The 24,391-nt window shown below is 42.1% G+C and overlaps 1 protein-coding gene across 2 annotated transcripts in view; it reads left to right on the forward strand.

The window, feature by feature from the left end:
* Window positions 1-19,982, forward strand: part of adamts3 (ADAM metallopeptidase with thrombospondin type 1 motif, 3) — a 221,884-nt gene extending 201,902 nt beyond the window's left edge. For both annotated transcript variants that reach the window (XM_060907220.1, XM_060907219.1), the window contains one exon: window positions 17,644-19,982. In XM_060907220.1, the coding sequence (XP_060763203.1) occupies window positions 17,644-18,104 (461 nt within the window). In that variant the 3' untranslated portion in view covers window positions 18,105-19,982. The remainder of the gene's footprint in view (window positions 1-17,643) is intronic.
* The last annotated feature ends 4,409 nt before the right edge of the window (window positions 19,983-24,391 follow it).

Consider the following 24,391-nt stretch of genomic DNA (forward strand, 5'->3'; position numbering starts at 1 on the left):
CATGTTCTCCCCGTGTCCGCGTGGGTTTCCTCCGGGTGCTCCGGTTTCCCCCACAGTCCAAAGACATGCAGGTTAGGTTAACTGGTGACTCTAAATTGACCGTAGGTGTGAATGTGAGTGTGAATGGTTGTCTGTGTCTATATGTCAGCCCTGTGATGACCTGGCGACTTGTCCAGGGTGTACCCCGCCTTTCGCCCGTAGTCAGCTGGGATAGGCTCCAGCTTGCCTGCGACCCTGTAGAAGGATAAAGCGGCTAGAGATAATGAGATATTTTCTAAAGATTGCAGTTTATTTACTCCCGTGCAAGTTTGTATTTTCTAACCATGGTAAAGGGGTTACAGAAGATGATTATGGCACTAAACATCTATAGGTTGCATAACTGTAAACTCAGCAGGTGATTTTCAGATTTAGTCCACAACTCAGTTAGAAAAGGATGTTTATTGCAAAGTTTAGCCCAAATTTCAGCTGAAAGTTTATTTATACTAGGAGTTTCAACAACATTCACCATCTCCCATCAGTGAAGAGTTAAATAATACAAAAAATATACAACCCTGATTTCAAAAAAGTTGGGACGCTGTGTAAAACATGAATAAGCCCAAAATGCAATGATTTACAAATCCTTTTTGACCTATATTCAATTGAATACAATATGAAGAAAAGATATTTAATATTCACAATGGTATACTTTTTTTTTTGTCAATATACATTCATTCTTGCGGCACGGTGATGTAGTGGTTAGCGCTGTTGCCTCACAGCAAGAAGGTCCAGGTTCGAGCCCCGTGGCTGGCGAGGGCCTTTCTGTGCGGAGTTTGCATGTTCTCCCCGTGTCCGCGTGGGTTTCCTCCGGGTGCTCTGGTTTCCCCCACAGTCCAAAGACATGCAGGTTAGGCTAATTGGTGGCTCTAAATTGACTGTAGGTATGAATGGTTGTTTGTCTCTGTGTCAGCCCTGTGATGACCTGGCGACTTGTCCAGGGTGTACGCTGCCTTTCGCCCGTAGTCAGCTGGGATAGGCTCCAGCTCGCCTGCGACCCTGTAGAACAGGATAAAGCGGCTAGAGATAATGAGATGAGATGAGACATTCATTCTGAATTTGATGCCTGTAACACATTCCAAAAAAGTTGGGACGGGGCAACAAAAGACTGGGAGAGATGTGAAATGCTCAACAAAACAACTGTTTGGAACATTCTACAGTAATGGAAAGGCTCAGTTATTCACAATGAAGGATGGGGCGAGGTTCAACATTTTGTAAAAAACTTCATGGGCAAATAGTCTAACAGTTTAAGAAGAACATTTCTCAATGTATGCTTGCAAGCAATTTAGGGATTTCACCATCGACAATCCATAATATCATCAAAACATTCAGAGAATCCAGAGAAATCTCTGTACATAAGGTGTAGGGCTGAAAACCAGCATTGAATACTCGTGACCTTTGATCCCTCAGGTGGCACTGCATTACAAACTGACATGATTGTATAAAGGATATTACTATATGGGCTCAGGAACACTTTGGAAAAACACTGCCAGTAAAGACAGTTTGTTGCTGCATCTACGATGCAAAGCAAAAGTCGTGTACTGTATCAACAACATCCAAAAATGCTGCCGAATTCTCTGGGCCCAAGCTCATGTGAGATGGACTGACGCAAAGTGGAAAAGTATGCCGTGGTTTGACGAGTCCATATTTTAAATAGGGTTTTGTTTTTTTTTTGTTTGTTTGTTTAAATCATGAACATTGTGTCCTTCAGGCTAAAGAAGAAAAGGACCATCCAAATTGTTACTAGCACAAAATTCAAAATCCAGTATCTGTGAAGGTATGGAGGTGTGTTAGTGCCCATGGCACAGGTAACTTGTGCATGTATGAAGGCACCATTAAGGCTGAAAAGTACATACAGGTTTTGGAGCAACATATGCTGCCATGCAGACAATGTCTTTTTCAGTAACATCCCTGCTTATTCTAACAAGCCACATTCTGCACATGTTATAACAGCATGGCTATGTCGTAAAAGAGCGCAGGTGCTAAACTGGCCTGCCTGTAGTCCAGACCTGTCACCCATTAAAAATGCATAGTGCATTATGAAGTGCAAAATACGACAACAGAAACCCTGGTCTGCTGAGCAACTTAAGTCATATATCAAGCAAGCATGTGAAAGACTTTCACTTTCAAAACTTTAACAATTAGTGTTCTCAGTTCAGTATGATGGTGCAGTGGTTAGCACTGTCACCTCACAGTAAGAAGGTTCCAGGTTCAAACCTCACAGCTGATGGGGGGGGTGTCTTTCTGTGTGGAGTTTGCATGTTCTCCCTGTGTCTGTGTGGGTTTCCTCCGAGTGCTCTGGTTTCCCCCACAGTTCAAAGACATGCAGATTAGGTAAAATACCCAGCCACTGGGGTTGTACTTTATGGGCATCCGGTGCATACTTGGTGCCAAGCCCAGAAAGAATGGGGAAGGTTGCGCCAGGAAGGGCATCCGGTGTAAAACCTACACCACATCAAATATATGGAACAGATCCACTGTGGCGACCCTGAACAAACGGGAGCAGCTGAAAGAAGCAGAAGTTCCCAAATGTTTACTGAGTGGTGTTGAAAGAAAAAGTGATGTAATACAGTGGTAAACATGCCCCTGTCCCAACTTTTTTGGAAGGTGTTGCAGGCATCAAATTCAGAATGAGTGTATATTTACAAAAAACAGTAAGGTTTATCAGTTTGAACTTTAAATATATTATCTTTGTTGTGTATTCATTTGAATACAAGTCAAAAAGAATTTGCAAATCATTGCCTTCTGTTTTTATTTATGTTTTACACAGTGTCCCATCTTTTTTGGAATCAAGGTTAGAAAAAAAAAATCCACCTTTTGGTGAAGTAGCTTCATCTCAAACTGAACAAATGAGAAAAATCCAACCTTTAGTTGAAATAAATGTATTCAGAGAAAAATAAATCCATCAAGAAATAATTATTTTCAACAAAAAACGCATGTGCATTATCTTTAATGCCTCGGTCACAACCGGCCGTACGTGCTTCTATGGCCGGTCTACGTGCAAAAAACGCAAAGAAACGTACGGAGGGCGCACGTGTGACGTGCTGATTTTCGAGCCGTAGACTGGCCGCAGACCAGCCGCAGAGGTTCTTTGTCATGTCAAACAAACTCTACGGGCGCTTACGTTTTTTTCAGGTTGCAAGACAAACTTACGGCCTCGTGTGTCTTCCGTACAGCCGACGTGCATCTTTCGTACGATTTGCTGGTGTCAGGTTTGGGCAAAATGTCAATTTTTTTCGTACGTCACACTTGCGGACTCCGTATGTGTGTCGTGTGCCCCACATACGTAATTAGTGCAGCCAACGCACGTTCAGATATTTTGTATGTCATCCAGGCGTGTCAAGTACGTCGGCAGTGCATTGGCCATACGGCGAGAGGGCATCAATTGCACGAAAACTCGGGTATATAAAGCTGCAGGGGTGCCTATGGCCATTTGTACATGTAGGCTTTGATTGAGAGAAAACCCAATTTCATTTCATTTCATTGCATTGCTTCAATTCAATATGCCGAAGGCAAAAGGGAAGAGGAGGATAGAAAAGGTGTCGGAGATGGAGGAGAGAGAGACGGCGGCAGAGAGGGAGGAGAGAGAGGGGACAAGGAGCAGTGAGGAGGAGGATGAAGACCACGACAGTGGCCAGCAGGCCAGGAGTTTGAGACGAAGTCTTTGCGGAGGGATTGCCATTTTCACAGTGAGAAACCAAAGTATGCCGAAATATATATACCCCTCTCCAATCGCCGCAGTGTGACAAACGAACGCCGTTGGTACGCACAACGTACAGATCGTACGCAGTTCTTGCAACCTTCATACGAAGCCTGCATGGAACGCACGGTCAGTACGATTAGTGCACGTTTGAAGGTGTGTTGGCTGTACGAATGAAGCGACAGCCGTACGTCCGAGCAGCCTCAGATTTCGTGCGTGGTACGCACGTTTGACTTCCGGGTTGTACGTTGGGTGCGCGGTGATCTTACTCCTTCATGGTCACCACAACTACGTTCTCCACGAACAAAAAAAAATGCAGCGATTTGGGAAACGCCAAAAATCGCACGGCCAAAAAATCGTACGTCCGGTTGTGACCGAGGCTTAATTGAGTTTTCAGTTAAAGGTTGGATTTTTTTCTCATTTCAGTGTGAGATGAAGCGACTTCACCAAAAGGTGGATTTTTTTTCTAACCCTTTTAACTAATTTTACAAGGAGTGACAATAATCATAGAGGACAGTGTGTGTGTGTGTGTGTGTGTGTGTGTGTGTGTGTGTGTGTGTGTGTGTGTGTGTGTGATATATGAGTGATTCCACGCTTATGGGTACTGAAATGGGGACATGAACTTATTTTTAAAAATTCACCTAAAACCATTTCTTTTTTTACCATCAGGTCACAAACCATGTAATCTTTAATGAATGATGTGTTAAAAGATAACTTTAATTTTCTGAGATGTAATAAAAACATATTTATATGCCAAAGTCAGAACGTAACAGAAGTGTTGTGGACATATATATTCTCAATTTTAACAATGTAGAATTACTTTTTGAAACATAGGAAGGTGATGTTTTAGCAAATATAATTAATAAACATGTGTAGTAGAATAAACATACACATTCTTTCAATAAGATTAACATGGTATATAGCTAGATTGTAATTAATTTGTAACAGACGCGAGATGGACAATCGTAACAGAAGTAATGTAACAGACATCATTTTGGAACTCATAGGCTTGACTTTGGCATATAAATATGTTTTTATTACATCTCAGAAAATTAAAGTTATCTTTTAACATATCATTCATTAAAGATTACATGTTTTGTGACCTGATGGTAAAAAAAATAAATGGTTTTAGGTGAATTTTTAAAAATAAGTTCATGTCCCCATTTCAGTACCCATAAGCGTGGAATCACTCATATATAAACTTTTGTGTGTGTGTGTGTGATAAAATGCTGTCAATTTTCCATTTACACCAAAAGCAATGCAGCCTTCACCCTGACAGACCGGTCGCAATGTTGTGCCACAAGGGAAGTTTCAAGGTTAAAGTGGATCGCTTTAGAATAAACATTGTACTGTTTTTGTATTCTCCAGTACGAGGTGTGAATTGGAATGATGCGTTTTGAACATGTCTGCACTCTGGAGGAGTTTTTATTACAATTATTGTGCTGTCACATCTGCTTTTAAATAGACTGCTATTGAGCTTATACTCTTAATCGCAGGAGCAAGCCCTCACTGCAGAGTTTCTTCTCTTTACCAACACTTTTGTCATTGTGGAGGGAAAAAAAAAATAGAATACAAAGATGTCTGAACTTGAAAAGTAATCGTATGAATTAATTATAGTCAGTTTTTATTATAAATTTTGTTGGGCACTTTGTAGCTCCTGTTCCCTTATATCAAGTTTTACTCTTCTAACTACTGTATATAATAATAATAATAATAATAATAATAATAATTTCCTTTTATGCTAAATTTGTTGTGGGGTGTTTTATTTATATGATAGCTAATTAATGAAAGGAATGCAGAATTGAGTGTAAAAATGGAAAGGTATTAGATTTTTTCCAAATATTCTGGGTGCTAATCTGCAGTTATCACTGGTAAGACTGTTTAAGAAACTGGAAAACTGATTGTAGAATAATTACCTCGCCCACGACAGAGTAAACAGGGCGAGGTATTGTAATCAGTGTGGTTTGTGTGTGTGTGTTTTAACAATCTAGTGTCTAGACGGTTGCACCAATTGACTTCAGATTTTCAGCGTAGGTGGGCAATGGTCCGTAGATTACCTGATTAAATTTTGGGGGTAATTGGGTCAAGGTGAAGGTCAAGGTCACTGGAAAAGTCAACCTTTTGGTCAAAATAACGTTTTCCATTATAACTCAAAAATGGTTGCCGATAGACAGATGTTTACTATTATGAACATATAGGAACTCCCATATGGCCTTTCATTTGGCACTATAATCATTGACCTTGAGTGACCTTGAAAGGTCAAACTCAAGGTCATGGATTTTCAAAGGGCTATAACTTGAAAACGGTTGATGGTAGACAGATATTTACTGTTATCAACTTACAGGAAGTGCCATATGAGGTTTCATTTGGCACCATGATCTTTGACATTTGAATGATTTTGAAATGTCAAACTCAAGGTCATGGATTTTCATAGGACTATAACCTGACAGCTGATGATTGAGAAATATTACCATTATCAACATATAGGTATAAAATAAATGCTGCCAGGTGAGGTTCGTTTTACCTGGCAACACTTGTTTCTATTCAGAAATGGATTGTTATATCTCCGTAAATGCAGTTATCTCTCAGTCGACAACACTGTTACAGTATTTAGATTTTTTTTTTTTGCCATTCCCAGATTTATTTTTCCATATTTGTCACAGTCAGTTTTTTCCTGTTTTCAAAATTTAATAAAGGCTTTTATATATCCTGTATAAAGACAGCATAAAAAGTTTTTAAATCAGGATTTCAGTTACTCAAGCAAAAAAGTTATCCAGTGCCCTGTATGAAAAAGTAATTTTCCTCTTAGTTACTCAGTCAACTTACTAATGAATTTAATTGGTAATTGGGTTCAGTAAGACTTGACACACCCAGGCTTAATTATTGCCAGCCCTGTTGAATCTAAATATCACTTCAATAGAAGCTTTTCAACAATGCAAAGTCAGCTAAAATATGTCTACACTCATGTGATCAAAAGAAATTTTGGAAGAGATGAGAGAGAAAGTTATTGAAATATATCAGTTTGGAAAAGGATACAAAAACATTTCGAAGGCTCTGGGACTCTAGCAAACCACAGTTTTTGGCATTACCTCCAAATGGGGGGAGGACTGGATGAGTGGTGAATCTTTGCTGAAAAGTGGCTGGCCCACCAAAATTTCTATTAGAATGCATCAGTGACTCATCCAGGACATTACGAAAGAACCCAGATGAAGATTTAAGGAACTGCAGGCCTTGCTCACCATAGATAAGGTCAGTGTTCATGATGATACTAAATGCTGATTAAGGCTCGACTCACATTTGCTTGAGAAAAAAAAAATAAGTCCAAGTGTTTCTGGATAAATATTTTGTGGACTGATGAGTTGGAAGTGGAACAGCATTCCACAGTAACAGCATAACGACAGTCAAACATGGTGGAAATAGTGTGATGGTGTGGAGACGCTTTGCTGCTTCAGAGCTTCATAATTAATAAAACCATGAACGATGCTCTCTAGCAGAAAGGAATTCTGCTCGCTACCTGAAGTCAAATGTGTGGTCATCGGTCTGTGATCTGAAGCTCAAGCACAGTCGGTTTTATGCAGCAAGACAACAATATGAAGCACAAGAAGTATCAAGTCTACTTCTGAATGCCTCAAAAGAAACAAAAATAAGGCTTTGGAATTGCCCAAGTCCTGAATTGAACCCTGTTGAAATGCTGTGGCAGGACCTTAAAGGAGCAGCTGATGCTTGAAAGCCCTTAAACGTGGCTGATTTAAAGCAGTTCTGCTAAGAAGAGTGGGCCAAAATTCCTCCACATTGATGGAGGACCTCCAGTTATCAGAGGCATTTGGCTGCAGTTGTTGCTACTAAAAGTTGCACAACCAGTTCAGTTTAGGGGCAATTACTTTGTCACATCAGTAATATACATGATGCATAACCCTTTTTTTTCAGTAAATGATATGATAATTTAAAAACTGTTTTGTGTTTCTTCATGATATCCGCGTCTTGTATTATCCCCCACCCAAACAAAGTTTGGTGGGGGATTTAGAAATGCGTTCTGTCTATCCGTCTGTCCAGCCATCTGGTCACGTTTTCGTTTCTGGGCCATATCTTTAAAACTACTGAAGATATCTTCATGAAACTTTGTACACATATCAAGCCACATGTGAACTGGTGCCATTTGCTATTTTGGATTTTTGATAAAAAGTATTTTTCAAATTTTTGCATAAAAAATAGACTTTGACTTAGTTTCTAAGAGCAATGTTCGTTTCCGGAGCATATATCCAAAACTATTCATGATACGGATTTGAAACTTGGTATACATGTTAACAAGGTGATGTACCGGTAGATGTGTCTTTTCATACTAAGAAATTTGAGAAATTGTACCGTAATTTTTCATGTTTCCATGGAAACAATTTCAGACTTAGTCTCTCAGGTTAGTCTTAGGGGTAGGTTTTGTTTCCGGAGCAGAACTTGAAAACTATGAGTGGTATGGTCTTGAAAGTTGGTATATGTGTTGATTAAATAGCGTATATGTGCCTTTTGATACTAAGAAATGTGAGAAATTTTAATTTTTAGCTCACGTGGACCAAAGGTCTGGTGGGTTTATGCCATGGGCTGCTGAGGTCAGTGTAAAGAGGGTCGGGTTGGTTTCCTGCAGCAGAACTTGAAAAATGTGACAAATAATATCTTGAAACTTGGTATATAGTTGGTATATAGGGTGGGGGATATAAATGACTCTGTCTTCTTGTTACATTTTGTATGATGATCTGAAACCAATTAGTGTGCAAACATGAAAAAATGGCCCGTCTATTCCAAGCAGCACTCTTATAATTAACAGTTATTCCACAAAATCGAGTCGTACATGAGCTGATAGGTGTGTAGTTGGCTATAGTCAAGTCAAGTCAACTTTATTGTCAAATATGCTATACATGCTCGACATACAGCACAGATGAAATTTCAGTCCTCTCTGACCCACGGTGCAAACAGGCAATGCAATAAATAAAAAGAGAATAACTGAAATAAACGATATAAACAGCATAAACACTCTAGATAAGAAATAGACATAGACTAAACACTCACAGGTGTGTATGTGTGTATATATATATACTAGTGCATCTCAAAAAATTAGAATATTGTGAAAAAGTTCAATATTTTCCATCAGTTATTTAAAGTGAAAATGTTATATATTATAGACACATTACACATAAACTAAAATGTTTCAAGCATTTTCTATTTTAATTTTAATCAGTATGGCATACAGTACAAAAACATAAAAAAAAACCCATCTCAAAATATTAGAATATTTCATTTTGAGTTTTAGTAAAACAGTATGAACACAGTGAATCTCTCGGTCTAGTTCAGTACACACAACCACAATCATGGGGAAGACTGCTGACTTGACTGTTGTCCAGAAGATGATCACTGATGCTCTCCACAAGGAGGGTAAGCCACAAAAGTTCATTGCTGAAAAGGGTGGCTGGAAAAGGTGCACAAGCAACAGGGATGGCCACAGTCTTGAGAGGATTGTCAAGAAAAGTTGATTCAAGAACTTGGGAGAGCTTCACAAGGAGTGGACTGAGGCTGGTGTCAGTGTATCAAGACCCATCATGAACAGACATCTTCAAGAAAGGGGATACAACTTTCGCATTCCTAATATCAAGCTACTCCTGAGCCAGAGACAATGCCAGAAGTGTCTTATCTGGGCTAAGGAGAGAAAGAAATGGACTGTTGCTCAGTGGTCCAAAGTCCTCTTTTCAAATGAAAGTACATTTTGCATTTAATTTGGAAATCATGGTTCTAGAGTCTGGAGGAAGAGTGGAGAGGCACAGAATCCAAGGTGTTTGAAGCCCAGTGTGAAGTTTCCACAGTCTGTGATGATTTGGGGTACCATGTCATCTGCTGGTGTTGGCCCACTGTATTTTATCAAGTCCAAAGTCAACACAGCCATCTACCAGGAGATTTTAGAGCACTTCATGCTTCCATCTGCTGACGAGCTTTTTGGAGATGCTGATTTCCTTTTCCAGCAGGACTTAGCACCTACCCACCGTGCCAAAACTACTACCAAATGGTTTGCTGACCATGATATTACTGTGTTTGATTGGCCAGCCAACTTGCCTGACCTGAACCCCATAGAGAATCTATGGGGTATTGTCAAGAGGAAGATGAGAAACACCCGACCCAAAAATACAGATACGCTGAAGGCCACTATCAAAGCAACCTGGGCTTCAATAAGACCTCAGCAGTGCCACAGTCTGATCACCTCCATGCCACATCGCACTGATACAGTAATTCATGGTAAAGGAGCCCCAACCAAGTATTGAGTGTATAAATGAATATACTTTTAAGAAGTTGGACATTTCTGTATTGTAAATCCTTTTTTTGATTGATCTTAGGGAATGTTCTAATAATTTGAGATACTGGATTTCTGATTTTCATGCGCTATAAGCCATAATTATCAAAATTAAAACAAAAAAGGCTTTAAATATTTCACTTTACATGTAATGAATATAGATTATATGAAAGTTTACCTTTTTGAATTAGATTATGAAAAAAGGAACTTTTTCATGGTATTCTAATTTTTTGAGATGCACTAGTGTGTGTGTGTGTGTCTGTGTGTGTATATATATATATATATATATATATATATATATATATATATATATATATAGGGGCACCTCATTGTTCATAATTCACAGCCAGCGATTAGGTGTTCAATTGAAATGATTGTTTCTGTCACGTCCTGCATTACCTGTTGAGTCGTTATTTTGCTCTTTACTGTGTCGCGTTATGATGACATCGGTTGGCGCTTCTAGACTTGATAGAAAAAACTGACTTGCAGTAAGTTTTGAGTGGATTAAAGTTTTCCCGAGTTCGGGCTTTTAAAACCTATCCGCTGTGTCTGTGTCTCCTCACTGTGTCAACTCCTTTACACTGGTGACCCCGACGACTCTTTGGATGGTAATCCTAAGAGATTTTATTTTATTTTTTTTACTACTATGGAGGCTAACGCTGTTGCGCTCAAGCTTCTGGAGTTTTGGGAAGGCCATGCGGCGGTGTGGTTTGCTCAAGCGGAGGCTCAATTCGCGATCAGACGGATAACGGACGATGCAATGAGATATTACTATGTGGTCGCAGCCCTGGGTAGCTCAACTGCTGTCAGAGTCGTGAGTTTGCTGCAGAATCCTCTGACTGAGGATAAATATGGCAGCCTTAAAGCGCTTTTGCTGGGGACTGAACGATTCCGAATGAGCCCGCCGTTTGCTTTCATTGAGCGGTTTGGGTGACGCAAAGCCTTTGGAACTGATGGACCACATGCTGTCTCTCCTTGGCAAACATGAGCCTTGTTTTATCTTCAGGGAGCTCTTCCTTCAGCAGTTGCCAGGGGAGGTGAGATCGGCGCTTGCTGGTTCTTCCATCAGTGACCCGCGCGACCTGGCTAAGGAAGCAGATAAGTTTTTTTCTGTCATGCAGCACTGCAAGGCAGCTGTCCACCATTGTGCTGCAGAATCAGCACCACCAGAGGGAGCTCTCGTCGCTGCAGCGCAACAAAGGAAGCAAGGCCTGTGTTTCTACCATGCTCGTTTCGGGCCCAAGGCTATGAAGCGCCGCCCACCCTGCCGTTTCAAGGCGTCGGGAAACGGGGGGGCCGGCGCTCATTTACAGCAATGAGCGTCAGCCATGCAGGCGGTTTGCTGTTTGTCACCGATGCTGTTTCCGGACGTTGTTTCCTCTGTGACACAGGTGCGCAGGTAAGCGTCTTGCCTGCTACAGACTTGGACATTCAGCAGGGTAAACGGGGTCCCGTATTGGAGGCCACGAATGGTAGCTCCATCCAGACTTTTGGTAAGCGCAGTGCCGTGGTGTCTTTTGGTAGACAACAGTTTACCTGGAACTTTGTGGTGGCAAGAGTGTCCACGCCCATACTGGGCGCGGATTTCCTTTGCGCTCATGGTTTTCTGGTGGACGTTAGAAACCGACGACTGATCAACGCAGAGACTTTTACCTCACTCCCCTGCACACGTAGCTGTTCCAGTTCGTCCCGTCTGTCCAGCACCTTTGCGGCGAATGAGTTATCATGCCTCCTGGGGGAGTTCCCTGCCCTCACCCAACCAACTTTCTCATCCGGCATGGTCAGACATGGTGTGGAGCACCACATCGCAACCATTGGTCCCCCGGTTCATGCGCGCACTAGGCACTTGGATCCTGGGAAGCTCGCTATTGCCAAGGCAGAGTTCGAGACGCTGGAGCGCCTTGGCATCGTACGGTGTTCTAACAGCCCTTGGGCTTCGCCATTACACATGGTTCAGAAGCCTGGTGGAGGATGGCATCCGTGTGGTGACTACTGCCGCTTGAATGAGGCCACTACACCCGACCGCTACCCTGTTCCTCATATTCAGGACTTTTCTGCCCAGTTGGCTGGTAAGGTCATTTTTTCAAAGATGGACCTCATCCGTGGTTATCACCAGGTGCTGCTGCATCCACAGGACATTTCCAAGACCACTGTCATCACTCTTTTTGGTTTATTCAAATTCCTCCGCATGCCATTTGGGTTAAAAAATGCTGCTCAGACTTTTCAGCGGCTCATGGACAGTGTTCTGCGCGACCTGCCGTTTGTTTTTGTGTACTTGGATGACATTCTCATTGCTAGTACTTCCAAGGCTGAACACATGGCGCACCTCAGGGTTCTATTTCAGCGTTTGAGCAATCACGGACTGATCATTAACACAGCCAAGTGCCAGTTTGGGTTGTCTGCCATTGATTTCTTTGGCCACCATGTCACGAGCAAGGGTGCAGCTCCACTGGCTGCGAAGGTGGAGGTCATATGCCAGTTCCCACGGCCGGTCACGGTCAGGGCCCTACAGGAGTTTCTAGGCATGGTGACTTTCTACCATCGTTTCATCCCACATGCAGCCCACCTCATGCGTCCCCTCTACGAAGCTCTTAAGGGTAAGGCTGCTAAGCACACAGTTGTCTGGACAGAGGAAAGGACTCAGGCGTTCATGGACACCAAGACAGCCTTGGCCAGTGCCACCATGCTAGCACACCCATCTCCGGATGCCCCTATTGCCATCACGACAGACGCCTCTGACTATGCCGTCAGGGCCGTCCACGAACAGCTAGTTGATGGCGCTTGGCAGCCACTGGCCTTTTTCAGCCGACAGTTGCGCCCAGGAAGTACAGCACGTTTGACCGGGAGCTGCTAGGCCTGGTCCTGGCCGTACAACACTTTCGTTTCTTGTTGGAAGGCTGAGCATTCACTGCTTTCATGGACCACAAGCCCTTAACTTTTGCTATGGCCAAGGTTTCAGAGCCGTGGTCTGCCCGGCAGCAGCGTCAGCTTTCCTTTATTTTGGAGTTCACAACGGATATCCGTCATGTGGCAGGAAAGGATAATCGTGTGGTGAACTGTCTCTCTCGTCGTTTTGTGGGGGCAGTGCATCTCGGGGTGGATTATGTCCGCATGGCGGCGGACCAGGTCCACGACGCTGATGTTCAGGCGTACAGGACTGCCATCAGTGGACTGCGTTTGGCGGATGTTCCTTTTGGCAATGCAGATGTCACCCTGCTTTGTGATGTATCCACAGGTCAGTCCCGACCCATTGTTCCTGGCAGTTGGTGCAGGCAGGTGTTTGATGCAGTGCATGGCCTTTCCCACCCTGGCATGAGAGCATCACAGAAGCTGGTGGCAGCAAAGTTTGTTTGGCATGGCCTCAAAAAGGATGTTCGTGACTGGGCCGCTGCCTGCCTCGAATGTCAGCAAGCTAAGGTGCACAGTCACTCCAAAGCCCCTCTTGAAACCTTTCATGTCCCAGAGAGGTGTTTCAACCACGTACAGTACATGTGGACCTGGTGGGACCCTTGCCGACCTCCCAGGGCTTTACGCACCTGCTCACTGTGGTTGACCGCACCACTCGTTGGCCCGAGGCTATTCCACTCCAGTCCATCTCCACGGCCGATGTTGCGCGGGCATTCCTGAGCACATGGGTAGCCCGTTTTGGGATCCCTTCTGACATAACATCAGACCACGGCTCGCAGTTCACGTCGGAGTTATGGGTTGCAGTCACCAACAGCCTCGGAGCGCAGATATACCGCACCACAGCCTACCACCCACAAGCCAATGGACTATGTGAGTGGTTTCACCGTTCATTGAAAGCCGCATTACGGGCAAGCCTCCGTGACAAAAGCTGGGTGGATTGTTTGCCTTGGGTAATGTTGGGGCTGCGGGCTGCTTCCAAAGAGGATCTACTTTGTTCTGCAGCCGAATTGGTCTATGGGCAGCCTCTGTGGGTGCCGGGCGATTTCTTGCCTGATGTTGCCTGCCCATGGTCTGCTGGTCAGCAGCGGCAGGTGCACCTCCAGGGTGCCCAGGTTTTTGCGCCAGTGCCCACCTCTCAGCACGGCATGCTGCGTTCACAGCTCTTACCAGGACTGCAGGATGCGGCATATGTTTTCATCCATCATGATGCTCACCGCAGCCCCTTGTGCCCGCTCTACGATGGTCCGTTCTGGGTGCTGGAAACGGGGGACAAATTTTTTGTCCTCAACGTCGGGGCCAAGCGAGACCGGGTGTCAGTGGACCGCCTTAAACCCACTCACTTGGACTTGGATTCTCCGGTGGTGGTTGCCCAGCCCTGGCGGCGGGGCCATCCGCCATCTACCACGCTTCCACAGTCCACAAACCCTGAACTTCCTGTTTCTGCAGCCCCAGCGCCTGAAGGCCAAAGTAGTTTTGGCCGAGCACTGCGCCCACCTCACCGGATGAACTTGTCTGTCTTTGTGAATTCTGGGGGGGCATGTGTAGGGGCACCGCATTGTTCATAATTCACAGCCAGCGATTAGGTGTTCAATTGAAATGATTGTTTCTGTCATGTCCTGCATTACCTGTTGAGTTGTTGTTTTGCTCTTTACTGTGTCGTGTTCTGATGACGTTGGTTGGTGCTTCTAGACTTGATAGAAAAAACTGACTTGCAGTAAGTTTTGAGTGGATTAAAGTTTTCCCGAGTTCGGGCTTTTAAAACCTATCCACTGTGTCTGTCTCCTCACTGTGTCAACTCCTTTACATATATACATACATACATACATAACGTACATACACACATATATATACACACACACATACATATACGCACACACACACATACATTGGAGCAAAAGGACATAAAATAAACAGTCAAGGGCACTTGAGGTATAGCAGGTAAACATGAAATAAGCAGTATAAACAATAAACTAATAGCTGTTAAGGTGAGGTAGTGCGGAATAGTGCAAATGAGCGAGGTAAAGTGAAATGTGCAGTCCCTGAGTTCAGTGTGCGAATGAATGTTGAGAGCGTGTGTGTGTGTTGGGGGGAACTGTGAGGGTGACATGATGTCAGATGCTGAAGGGGGGCAGGGGGGTGTACGGGCAGAATCTGTGGCAGGGGGCAGAGGGGGGAGGAGGGGCAGAACAGGGAGGGAGTTGAGCCTCCTGACCGCCTGGTGAAAGAAACTGTCCTTGAGCCTGCTGGTTTTGGCTTGGAGACTCCGCAGTCTCCTCCCCGACGGCAGCAGGCTGAAGAGGCTGTGAGATGGGTGGGTGGGGTCACCTGCAATCCTGATGGCTTTGTGGGTGAGGCGAGAGTTATAGGTATCCATAAGAGAAGGGAGAGAGACACCAATGATCCTCTCAGCTGCTCTCACAATGCATTGCAGAGTCTTGCAGCAGGACACAGTGCAGGCGCCGTACCACACGGTGATGCAGCTGGTCAGGATGTTCTCGATGGTGCCTCTGTAGAATGTGTGCATGATGGGGGCTGGGGCTCTTGCTGTCCTCAGTTTGCGGAGGAAGTACAGACGCTGTTGGGCTTTTTTGGCCAGTGATGTGGTGTTGTTGCTCCAGGACAGGTCTTCAGAGATGTGCACACCCAGAAACTTGGTGCTGCTCACCCTCTCCACTGCAGCACCGTCGATAGTTAGTGGAGCATGCTGGGTGTGTGTTGTCCTGAAGTCCACAACAATCTCCTTCGTCTTCTCCACGTTCAGGCGGAGATTGTTGTCCTTGCACCACATGGCCAAGTGGCTCACCTCACTCCTGTAGATTGTCTCATCACCATTGTTGATGAGACCCACCACAGTCGTATCGTCCGCAAACTTAATGAAGAGGTTGGAGCTGGATGTTGGTGTACAGTCGTGGGTCAGCAGAGTGAAGAGAAGGGGGCTCAGCACACATCCTTGAGGGGCCCCCATGTTCAATATGATGTTGCTGGAGTAGTTGCTGCCAACCCGTACAGCCTGTGGTCTCCCCGTCAGGAAGTTCAGCAGCCAGTTGCACAGGGAGGTGTTGAGTCCCAGCTGGTCCAGTTTATGAACGAGCTGCTGAGGAATGATTGCGTTGAATGCTGAGCTAAAGTCTATGAACAGCATTCTGATGTGCGAGTCTTTTGTCTCCAGGTGGGTGAGGGCTAAGTGGAGGGCAGTGGAGATGGCGTCATCGGTCGAACGGTTGGACTGATATGCAAACTGGAAAGGGTCCATGGTGGGGGAGAGGGCAGACTTGATATGCCGCATGACTAGCCGCTCAAAGCACTTCATGAGGATGGGAGTGGGTGCGACCGGGCGGTAGTCATTGAAGCAAGAAGGAGACGGCTTCTTCGGGACCGGGATGATGGTGATGGCTTTGAGGCACGTGGGGACAACAGCCTGGCTCAACGAGATGTTGAAGCCATGTACCACAAGTTTGAGTGGAATAACTGTTTTATTCTATCCACATTCACTGGATTTTGAGAAACAGAGCATTTTTAGTTTTATTTTTTACAAATTCGATAAATAAAATCTTAAAACAAAATGTCCAACAAAATAATTTCCGTTTAGAATGTAAACAAACTGGTGAAATGACAGTAGCAATTTGTGAAAAATGCTATAATAATAATTCTTGAAAAATGAAAAAAATACGTTCTTACCATCAAATACTTTTATTCCATATCTTGTTGCGCTTTTTATCCCCCACTGGCCAAAAGGCCCGAAGGGGGATTATGTCGTGGCAATATCCATCTGTCTGTCCCTCCTGGGAAGGATACTCACTTTCTGAAATCAACTCCTCTCACAATTTTTGGAGGAATGTCACAAAACTTGACAGGATTCTTTGTTATATGTCGGTAATACACATATTGCAATTTCGTTCAATTCAGTCACATTTTACCAGAGTTACAGCCCTTGATTTCCAAACTTGTACTTGGATAATTTCATGAAAGTGTGCTCATCTTCTGAAATCATCTCCTCTCACAACATTTGCAGGAATTTCCCGAAACTTTGCAAAAGGCTTTGCTATATGTCCGTAATGCACCTATTACAATTTCATTCAATTCGGTCACGTTTCACTAGAGTTATGGCCCTTGATTACCAAACTTGTAGTTCGACAGTTTCATGAGGGTGTATTAAACACTTACAGCATAGATATAGTTGCCAGCATGGGATATTGTGCTCTCAGAGCACTCTTGTATTTTTGGGGGTTTTGTTTTTGAGTAGAATTTTTATTTCATCCTCGGTTGGTTCAGCAAGATGCACTGCCATTTTGTTTTTCTCTACTCACAGTACTGTATATGAGCTGATAGCCTTGTAGTAGAGTAGCCAATCAGAGCGTGTGATTGCTCACATCCGGTGAATGTGGATAGAATAAAACATGATGTACAGTACCTTGATGCAAACAAAATGACCCTTAATCATATTGCTACTTTTCACCTGTACAAGGTATTCTGAGCTTTCCCTGCTTCCTGTTTAAGGCATACTCTTAAAAAAATGGATTAATACATTTAACAGTAATGGCATGAATTCCGTGGTGTTAAAGACATTTTTCTCTGGATGTGAATTGTAATGAATGCATACACAGTTAGAGAATATTACATCAAATTTAAAAATGTGCATACTGTAAACAGCCTGAATAATGTATTTCTGTTACAGATGAGCCTTGTAGAGGAGACAAGTCCATTTTCTGCCAGATGGAGGTCCTGGCTCGGTACTGTTCCATCCCGGGCTACAGTAAATTGTGCTGTGAATCATGCAGTAAACGCAGTGGCACTCTCTCTTCTCTCCTGACTGAAGCTGCCGAGGTTGACGAAGAGGTGCGATTTGGCTCAGCCTCACAGTTACTCGAGACACTCTCAGCCTCAGTCAATAAAACCCTTAACAAGCCCCTTCAAACACCCAACCGCCCCAGTGGCACGGCCAAGCAAACCTCCACCGGTGAAGCTCTCAAGCCAAATCCTAGGAGCAAAACTCCAAAACGTCTGGTGCAGGCCACTAAACCCAGCACTAGAAATCTGCCCGTCATGACAGTCTACAAGCAGCGCAATGACAACCTCGCGAGAGCTACGTCACAGCATACGGAAAGCCTCCTAGACATTTCCAAGGTGGAAAGATGAAGGCAAACACTAACCTTTTTTTTTTTTTTTTTTTTAAACATTCCTGGACTTTTTGTAGATATAAATAGCTTTATTGTTTGTCTTCATTCAAATCATTCCTATATGAGGTTTAGGGAAGTAAAGTGCTGGTTCACTTTTTGGTTTCTAGGTCAAGCTCCCCGAATGGTTATTCACAATCACACTCAACATTTACATTTTTTTTTTTTTGTTGGGCATGAGGCACCAAAGATGTTTCAAAATTGGCTAGATGTCCCTTTTCAGCAACATCCAAGGTTTTGCACATTTAGCTCATGCTACAGAGATACCAGCGATCAGAAACACTTCTAGCTTTGTCGAATTTCAGAATCAAGCACAAAGGTTTTGTTTAATAAATAAATATTTATGAATGTTCCTGTAAATACTGTATGTGTAATAGTCAGTATTATTTTTTACAAAAACATGGTGCAAATTTTTTATGTAAGATTTAAGTATTTGGGTAAAACGACAGCAACGGAAGATCTGTCACTTTTTTTTTTCAGTTATTTCCTGTCAAAACAACTCCTCCAGTTTAAAGCCCCTACACACCAAACCTATCAACGAATATAATTTAATCATATATATTTGTTTTGTGTGTAAGCACATCAGTGATTAATGCCGAAGCTATGTCTTAACAACCATTTTCTTGAATTTCCTTCTTCTTTTTTTTTTTTTTAATCTTGTACTGTACTCTATTCTAAAGCTAAACATGTATTTCACCAGTAAGAGAGCTAAATGTAGAGACATATTTAAACACCAAAACCCAGTGGGGTCACAACGTACCGTAGGAGTCGATCATGTGCCAGCGCAGTGCATAGGGTGTGAAAGGCTATATTTTAAGGGCACCGAGGTGGAACTAACACATCTTTTTTGGGGGAAAAGCACATTGTGTGAGGTGGTGCGCTTTTGCCTGCAATATCAAGGGAAATATGTTTATTTTTAAACAAGGGTGATGTCTCAACCACAATGCATCTGACTGCAATAGCAAGGAACTCCAGTGTACAGTTTGTGTCACTGGAGCGCAAAAGTATAAAATCCATTCACACACGCTTGCCTGTGTGCTACTGTATAGCTGTTGTATATAGAATTAAGAACTTTAGAGTATTTATTGACTTCCTTGTCTGTTTTTTTAATGTCCAGCATCTCTTATTTCATGAGCAGGTAAGAGCCAAAAATTTGTCACCTATTTGCATACTGAGTCAAGTTTTGCTGAAGTTCTCCACGTAACACCAAAAATTTAGCACCATAACTAAAAAAAAAAACCACACGAGGAAAACCGGTTTTAAATTAGTTGTGAGAAAGCTCTAATCCAGCTGTTTTAGAATAGCATTTAGTGTTTAAAAAAACAAAACTGTCCTCAACTTCTGCGTAGTTAACTAAATTTCCAGACGAATCTGTTCTTACAGTCAGTTAGTGAATTTGAGTCGTGAAAAGGTTTAATCTAAACAAAGACAAACATGGAAAATGTTGGTGTTGTAGAGTTTTATAGAAAAAAAAACTATTGTAACATTCTTGAAACTTATTTTTTGATTATTTTCAATTGCTGCCTTCGACAACTTTGCTGCTAATGCTTTGCAAAGCCTCCCCCCCCAAAAGCCCAAGTAGTTTAGTATTTGTAGGTTTTTTTTTAATTATTGACAATCCCTGAGCCTCAGACAGATCCGCTGTATATGAAAAAGGTCTATATACTGTATATCCCCAGTCCTGCCTTTGCATGTATCAAGTAATGCTCTGAGTAGCCTGTCAGTTTCTCACATCTTGCCATCATCTGTTTATTTGTACTTTTTTGTTGTTTTGTTTTATCGGAAGTGTACACTACTGATGCTGTTTGTTGTAACGGGGAGCACATAGCAATAAAGAACATAGTAAATATTTGTCCGTCACTGTCACCTATTACTGTCGCTTCAGTTTCAGTGTGTAGTGTGTTTTATTTTGTAGCACAAACTCTGGAAGACTCATGGATGGGAAGAATGATATCCATTTTTATTCTATCCACATTCACTGGATATGAGCAATTGCACGCTCTGATTGGCTACTATGAGGATATCAGCTCATATACCATGAGCAGAGAAAAACTAAATGGTAGCGTGTGTTGCTGAACCAACCGAGGATGAAATAAAAACTCTACTCGAAAACAAAACCCCAAAAAATACAAAAAAGCAACAGAATATGGAATGAAAGTAAATTGTAAAAACATTTTTTAAATTTTTCAAGAATTATTGCATTTTTCACAAATTGCTACAGTCATTTCACCAGTTTGTTTACATTCTTCATCTTTAAGCATTAAAACTTGTTGAATTTTTTTAAACTGGTTCAAAAGCTTCAAGAAGTTTGAAAATTACATAACTGAAATGTCCAAGAAAGAATTAAATAAATGTCTAAAGCTATTCTATACTGCAGCAAGACGGCACTTTCTACAAAAAAAAAACCCCAAAAACACTAAAGTCAATTTGTACAGCCATCGATAGTTTTTTAAGAAGTCCGTCTAAGCAGAAATGATTTTGTCAGATGTTTTATATAAAGTTTTTATCAAATTTGCAAAAAAGTAAAAATGCTCTGTTTCTCAAAATCCAGTGAATGTGGATAGAATAAAACAGTTATTCCACTCAATCTCGTCATACATGATTTATAGTCAACTCGGTGCTACGTACCCCTTGAACTTTTTCACATTTTTCCACCTTACAATCACGAACTTAAGTTTTTTATTGAGATTTTATGTGATAGACCAACACAGAGTAGCACATAATTGTGAAGTGAAACGAAAATGATAAATGGTCTTCAAAATTTTAAACAAATAAAAATCTGAAAAATGTGGTGTGCATTAGTATTCAGCCCCCTGTCCTCTGATACCTCTAAATACAATCCAGTGCAATCAATTGCCTTCAGAAGTCATCTAATTAGTTAATAGAGTCCTACTGTGTGTAATTTACTCTCAGCATAAATACACTTGTTCTGTGAAGGCCTCAGTGGGTTGTTAGAGAACACTGAAGAACAAACAGCATCATGAAGACCAAAGAACTCACCAGACAGGTCAGGGATAAAGTTCTGGAAAAGTTTAAAGCAGGGTTAGGTTATAAAAAAATATCCCAAGCTCTGCACATCTCAAGAAGCACTGTTCAATCCATCATTCAAAAATGGAAAAAGTATGGCACAACTGCAAACCCACCAAGACATGGCTGTCCACCTAAACTGACAGAGCGAGCAAGGAGAACCCTGGTCAGAGAAGCAGCCAAGAGGCCCATGATCACTCTGGAGGAGCTGCAGAAATCCACAGCTCAGGTGGGAGAATCTGTGCACAGGACAACTATAAGTTGTACACTCCACAAATCTGGCCTTTTTGGAAGAGTGGCAAGAAGAAAGCCATTGTTGAAAGACAGGCATAAGAAGTCCCGTTTGCAGTTTGCCAGAAGCCATGTAGGGGACACAGCAAACATGTGGAAGAAGGTGCTTTGGGCAGATGAGACCAAAGTTGAACTTTTTGGCCTAAATGCAAAGCGCTATGTGTGGCGGAAAACTAACACTGCTCATCACCCTGCACACACCATCCCCACTGTGAAACATGGTGGTGGCAGCATCATGCTATGGGGATGCTTTTCTTCAGCAGGGACAGGGAAGCTGGTCAGAGTTGATGGGAAGATGGATGGAGCTAAATACAGGGCAATCCTGGAAGAAAACCTGTTGGAGGCTGCAAAAGACTTGAGACTGGGAAGGAGATTCACCTTCCAGCAAGACAATGACCCTAAACATACAGCCAGAGCTACAATGGAATGGTTTAGATCAAAGAATATTCATGTGTTAGAATGGCCCAGTCAAAGTCCAGACCTAAATCCCATTGAGCATCTGTGGCAAGACTTGAAAATTGCTGTTCACAGACGCTCTCCATCCAATCTGGCTGAGCTTGAGCTATTTTGCAAAGAAGAATGGGCAAAAATTTCAGTGTCTAGATGTGCAAAGCTGGTAGACACATACCACAAAAGACTTGCAGCTGTAACTGCAGCAAAAGGTGGCTCTACAAAGGATTGACGCAGGGGGGCTGAATACTAATGCACACCACATTTTTCAGATTTTTATTTGTTTAAAATTTTGAGGACCATTTATCATTTTCATTTCACTTCACAATTATGTGCTACTCTGTGTTGGTCTATCACATAAAATCTCAGTACAAAACTTTAAAGTTTGTGGTTGTAAGGTGGAAAAATGTGAAAAAGTTCAAGGGGTATGAATACTTTTTCAAGGCACTGTAACTGTTAAGTAGCTGAGGTTAAGGGGCAAACAAGTTTGTTTTGAAAAATGAGATAACCGATAACACAGCTGTGCAAATCCTCCATTACTGTCACTACTTATAAATGTTCCTTACTTTCAGTTCCCTGTACAATGCAGTATAGTTGAAGAAGAATCTTCTTTGAATGTCATTTTATTTTGCAGTCCTAGAACGCTAAGATAGTTTCTCTCTCTCTCTCTCTCTCTCTCTCTCTCTCTCTCTCTCTCTCTCTCCCTCTGATGGTAATATTTTTAGCTATTGACTTTTATAGTCATAAGAAAATGGAGCTCACTGTATTTATCACAATTCCTAAAGTCCAAAAGTGTCATCAGAAAATCTGTTACTTATCCACCTGACCTCCAGTGCCTATTAATTTTCCCAACAATATTCAAATTATCAGTTGTGACTCACCACTTCTTTTTCTTTAAAAGAAAAAAAAGAAATGTAATTACATTTCAAATGCAAATCCACAGTGGCATATGGGTGGCATGTTAATATGTAATGACTTCTTAAAATTGATCTACAGTGGGTATAAAAAGTCTACACACACCTAAAAATTTGACTGACTAAAAATTAAACTGTTAAAATTGCAGGTTTTTGTCATGTAAAAAAATTAAACCAAGTAAATCATGTCAGACATTTTCCACCTTTAATGTGATATAGCAAAAAAAAAATCAAGTGAAAAACCATGATCCTGAACCCTTCCGCTCTCCAACATGCCTGATCCATCCTGATGCCCTACTTCTGGTCAGAATTCTCATCACTTGGAAACCACTCACTCCTGCTGAGGATGGCCCCATATGGACAGCCTAAAGATGTGCTTGGACACTGCGACGATGGCTTTGGACTCCAATTGATACGAACAGTTTTACACTCAAGTCTCCTTCAGTGAACAATTTATAACTTCAGCAAAACAGATTTCATATTAAAACTATAATGAATTTCCTGGTTACACAATTCCACGTTTTGACCATACAGCACACAGTTATAGAAGCGAGTTACTTATAATTACACTATCTAGTGTCACTCAGATGAGGATGGGTTCCCTTTTGAATCTGGTTCTTTTCAAGTTTTTATTCCCTGCTGGCCAAAAGGCCCGAAGGGGGATTATGTCGTGGCAATGTCCATCCGTCCCGGGAAGGGTGCTCACCTTCTGAAATCAACTTCTCTCACAATTTTTGGAGGAATTTCATGAAACTTGGCAGGATTCTTTGTTATATGTCATAAATACGCATATTGTAATTTCATTAAATTAGGTCACATTTAACCAGAATTACAGCCTTGATTAACAAAATTATAATTTGACAATTTCATGAGTGTGTTTTCCTTCTGAAATCAACTCCTTTCACAATTTTTGGAGGAATTTCACCAAACTTGGCAAGAGGCATTGTTATATGCCGGTAATATGTATACACTGCAATTTCATTCAATTCAGTCGTGTTTTGCCAGAGTTATGGCAGAGTTGCCAGCGGGGGATATTGTGCTCTCAGAGCACTCTTGTTTTTCTAATGTCATCTCAAGGAGTTTTTCTTTGGCACCAGTGCCTCTGACTTGCCCATTCGGGGTAAATTTATATCTTTAAAATTTATATCCAGAATGTATAAATTTCTGCAAAGATGCTTTGTGACAATGTCCATTGTTAAAAGTGCTATACAAATCAAATGTAGTTGAAATTGAATTGGAAAAAAATAAAACAAACACACAAGCAATGTTTTAGGGGGAAAAAGAAATAGAAACAACTTACAGAACAATAAAGGTTGTAAAGTGTTCACAGCCCTTATACTTAATTGAAACATGTTTTTGCTTGTGACAGCAAAAATGCTCCAGATCTGCGGTATCGAATACGCTCTCTTTTTGCACATCACACTTCAAGTTGTGTTACAGGTTTCTGATAGGGTTTAGTTCTGGGTTCAGACAGGGCTGTTGATCATCTTCTGTATCCCTTCTTTATTGACTTTGATAGGGGATTTGGGCTGTTATTGTGCTGGAAAGTGAAAATTTTCTTCTTCAG

Source organism: Neoarius graeffei, chromosome 24 (genome assembly GCF_027579695.1).
Source record: "Neoarius graeffei isolate fNeoGra1 chromosome 24, fNeoGra1.pri, whole genome shotgun sequence".
Taxonomy (NCBI): Eukaryota; Metazoa; Chordata; class Actinopteri; order Siluriformes; family Ariidae; genus Neoarius; species Neoarius graeffei.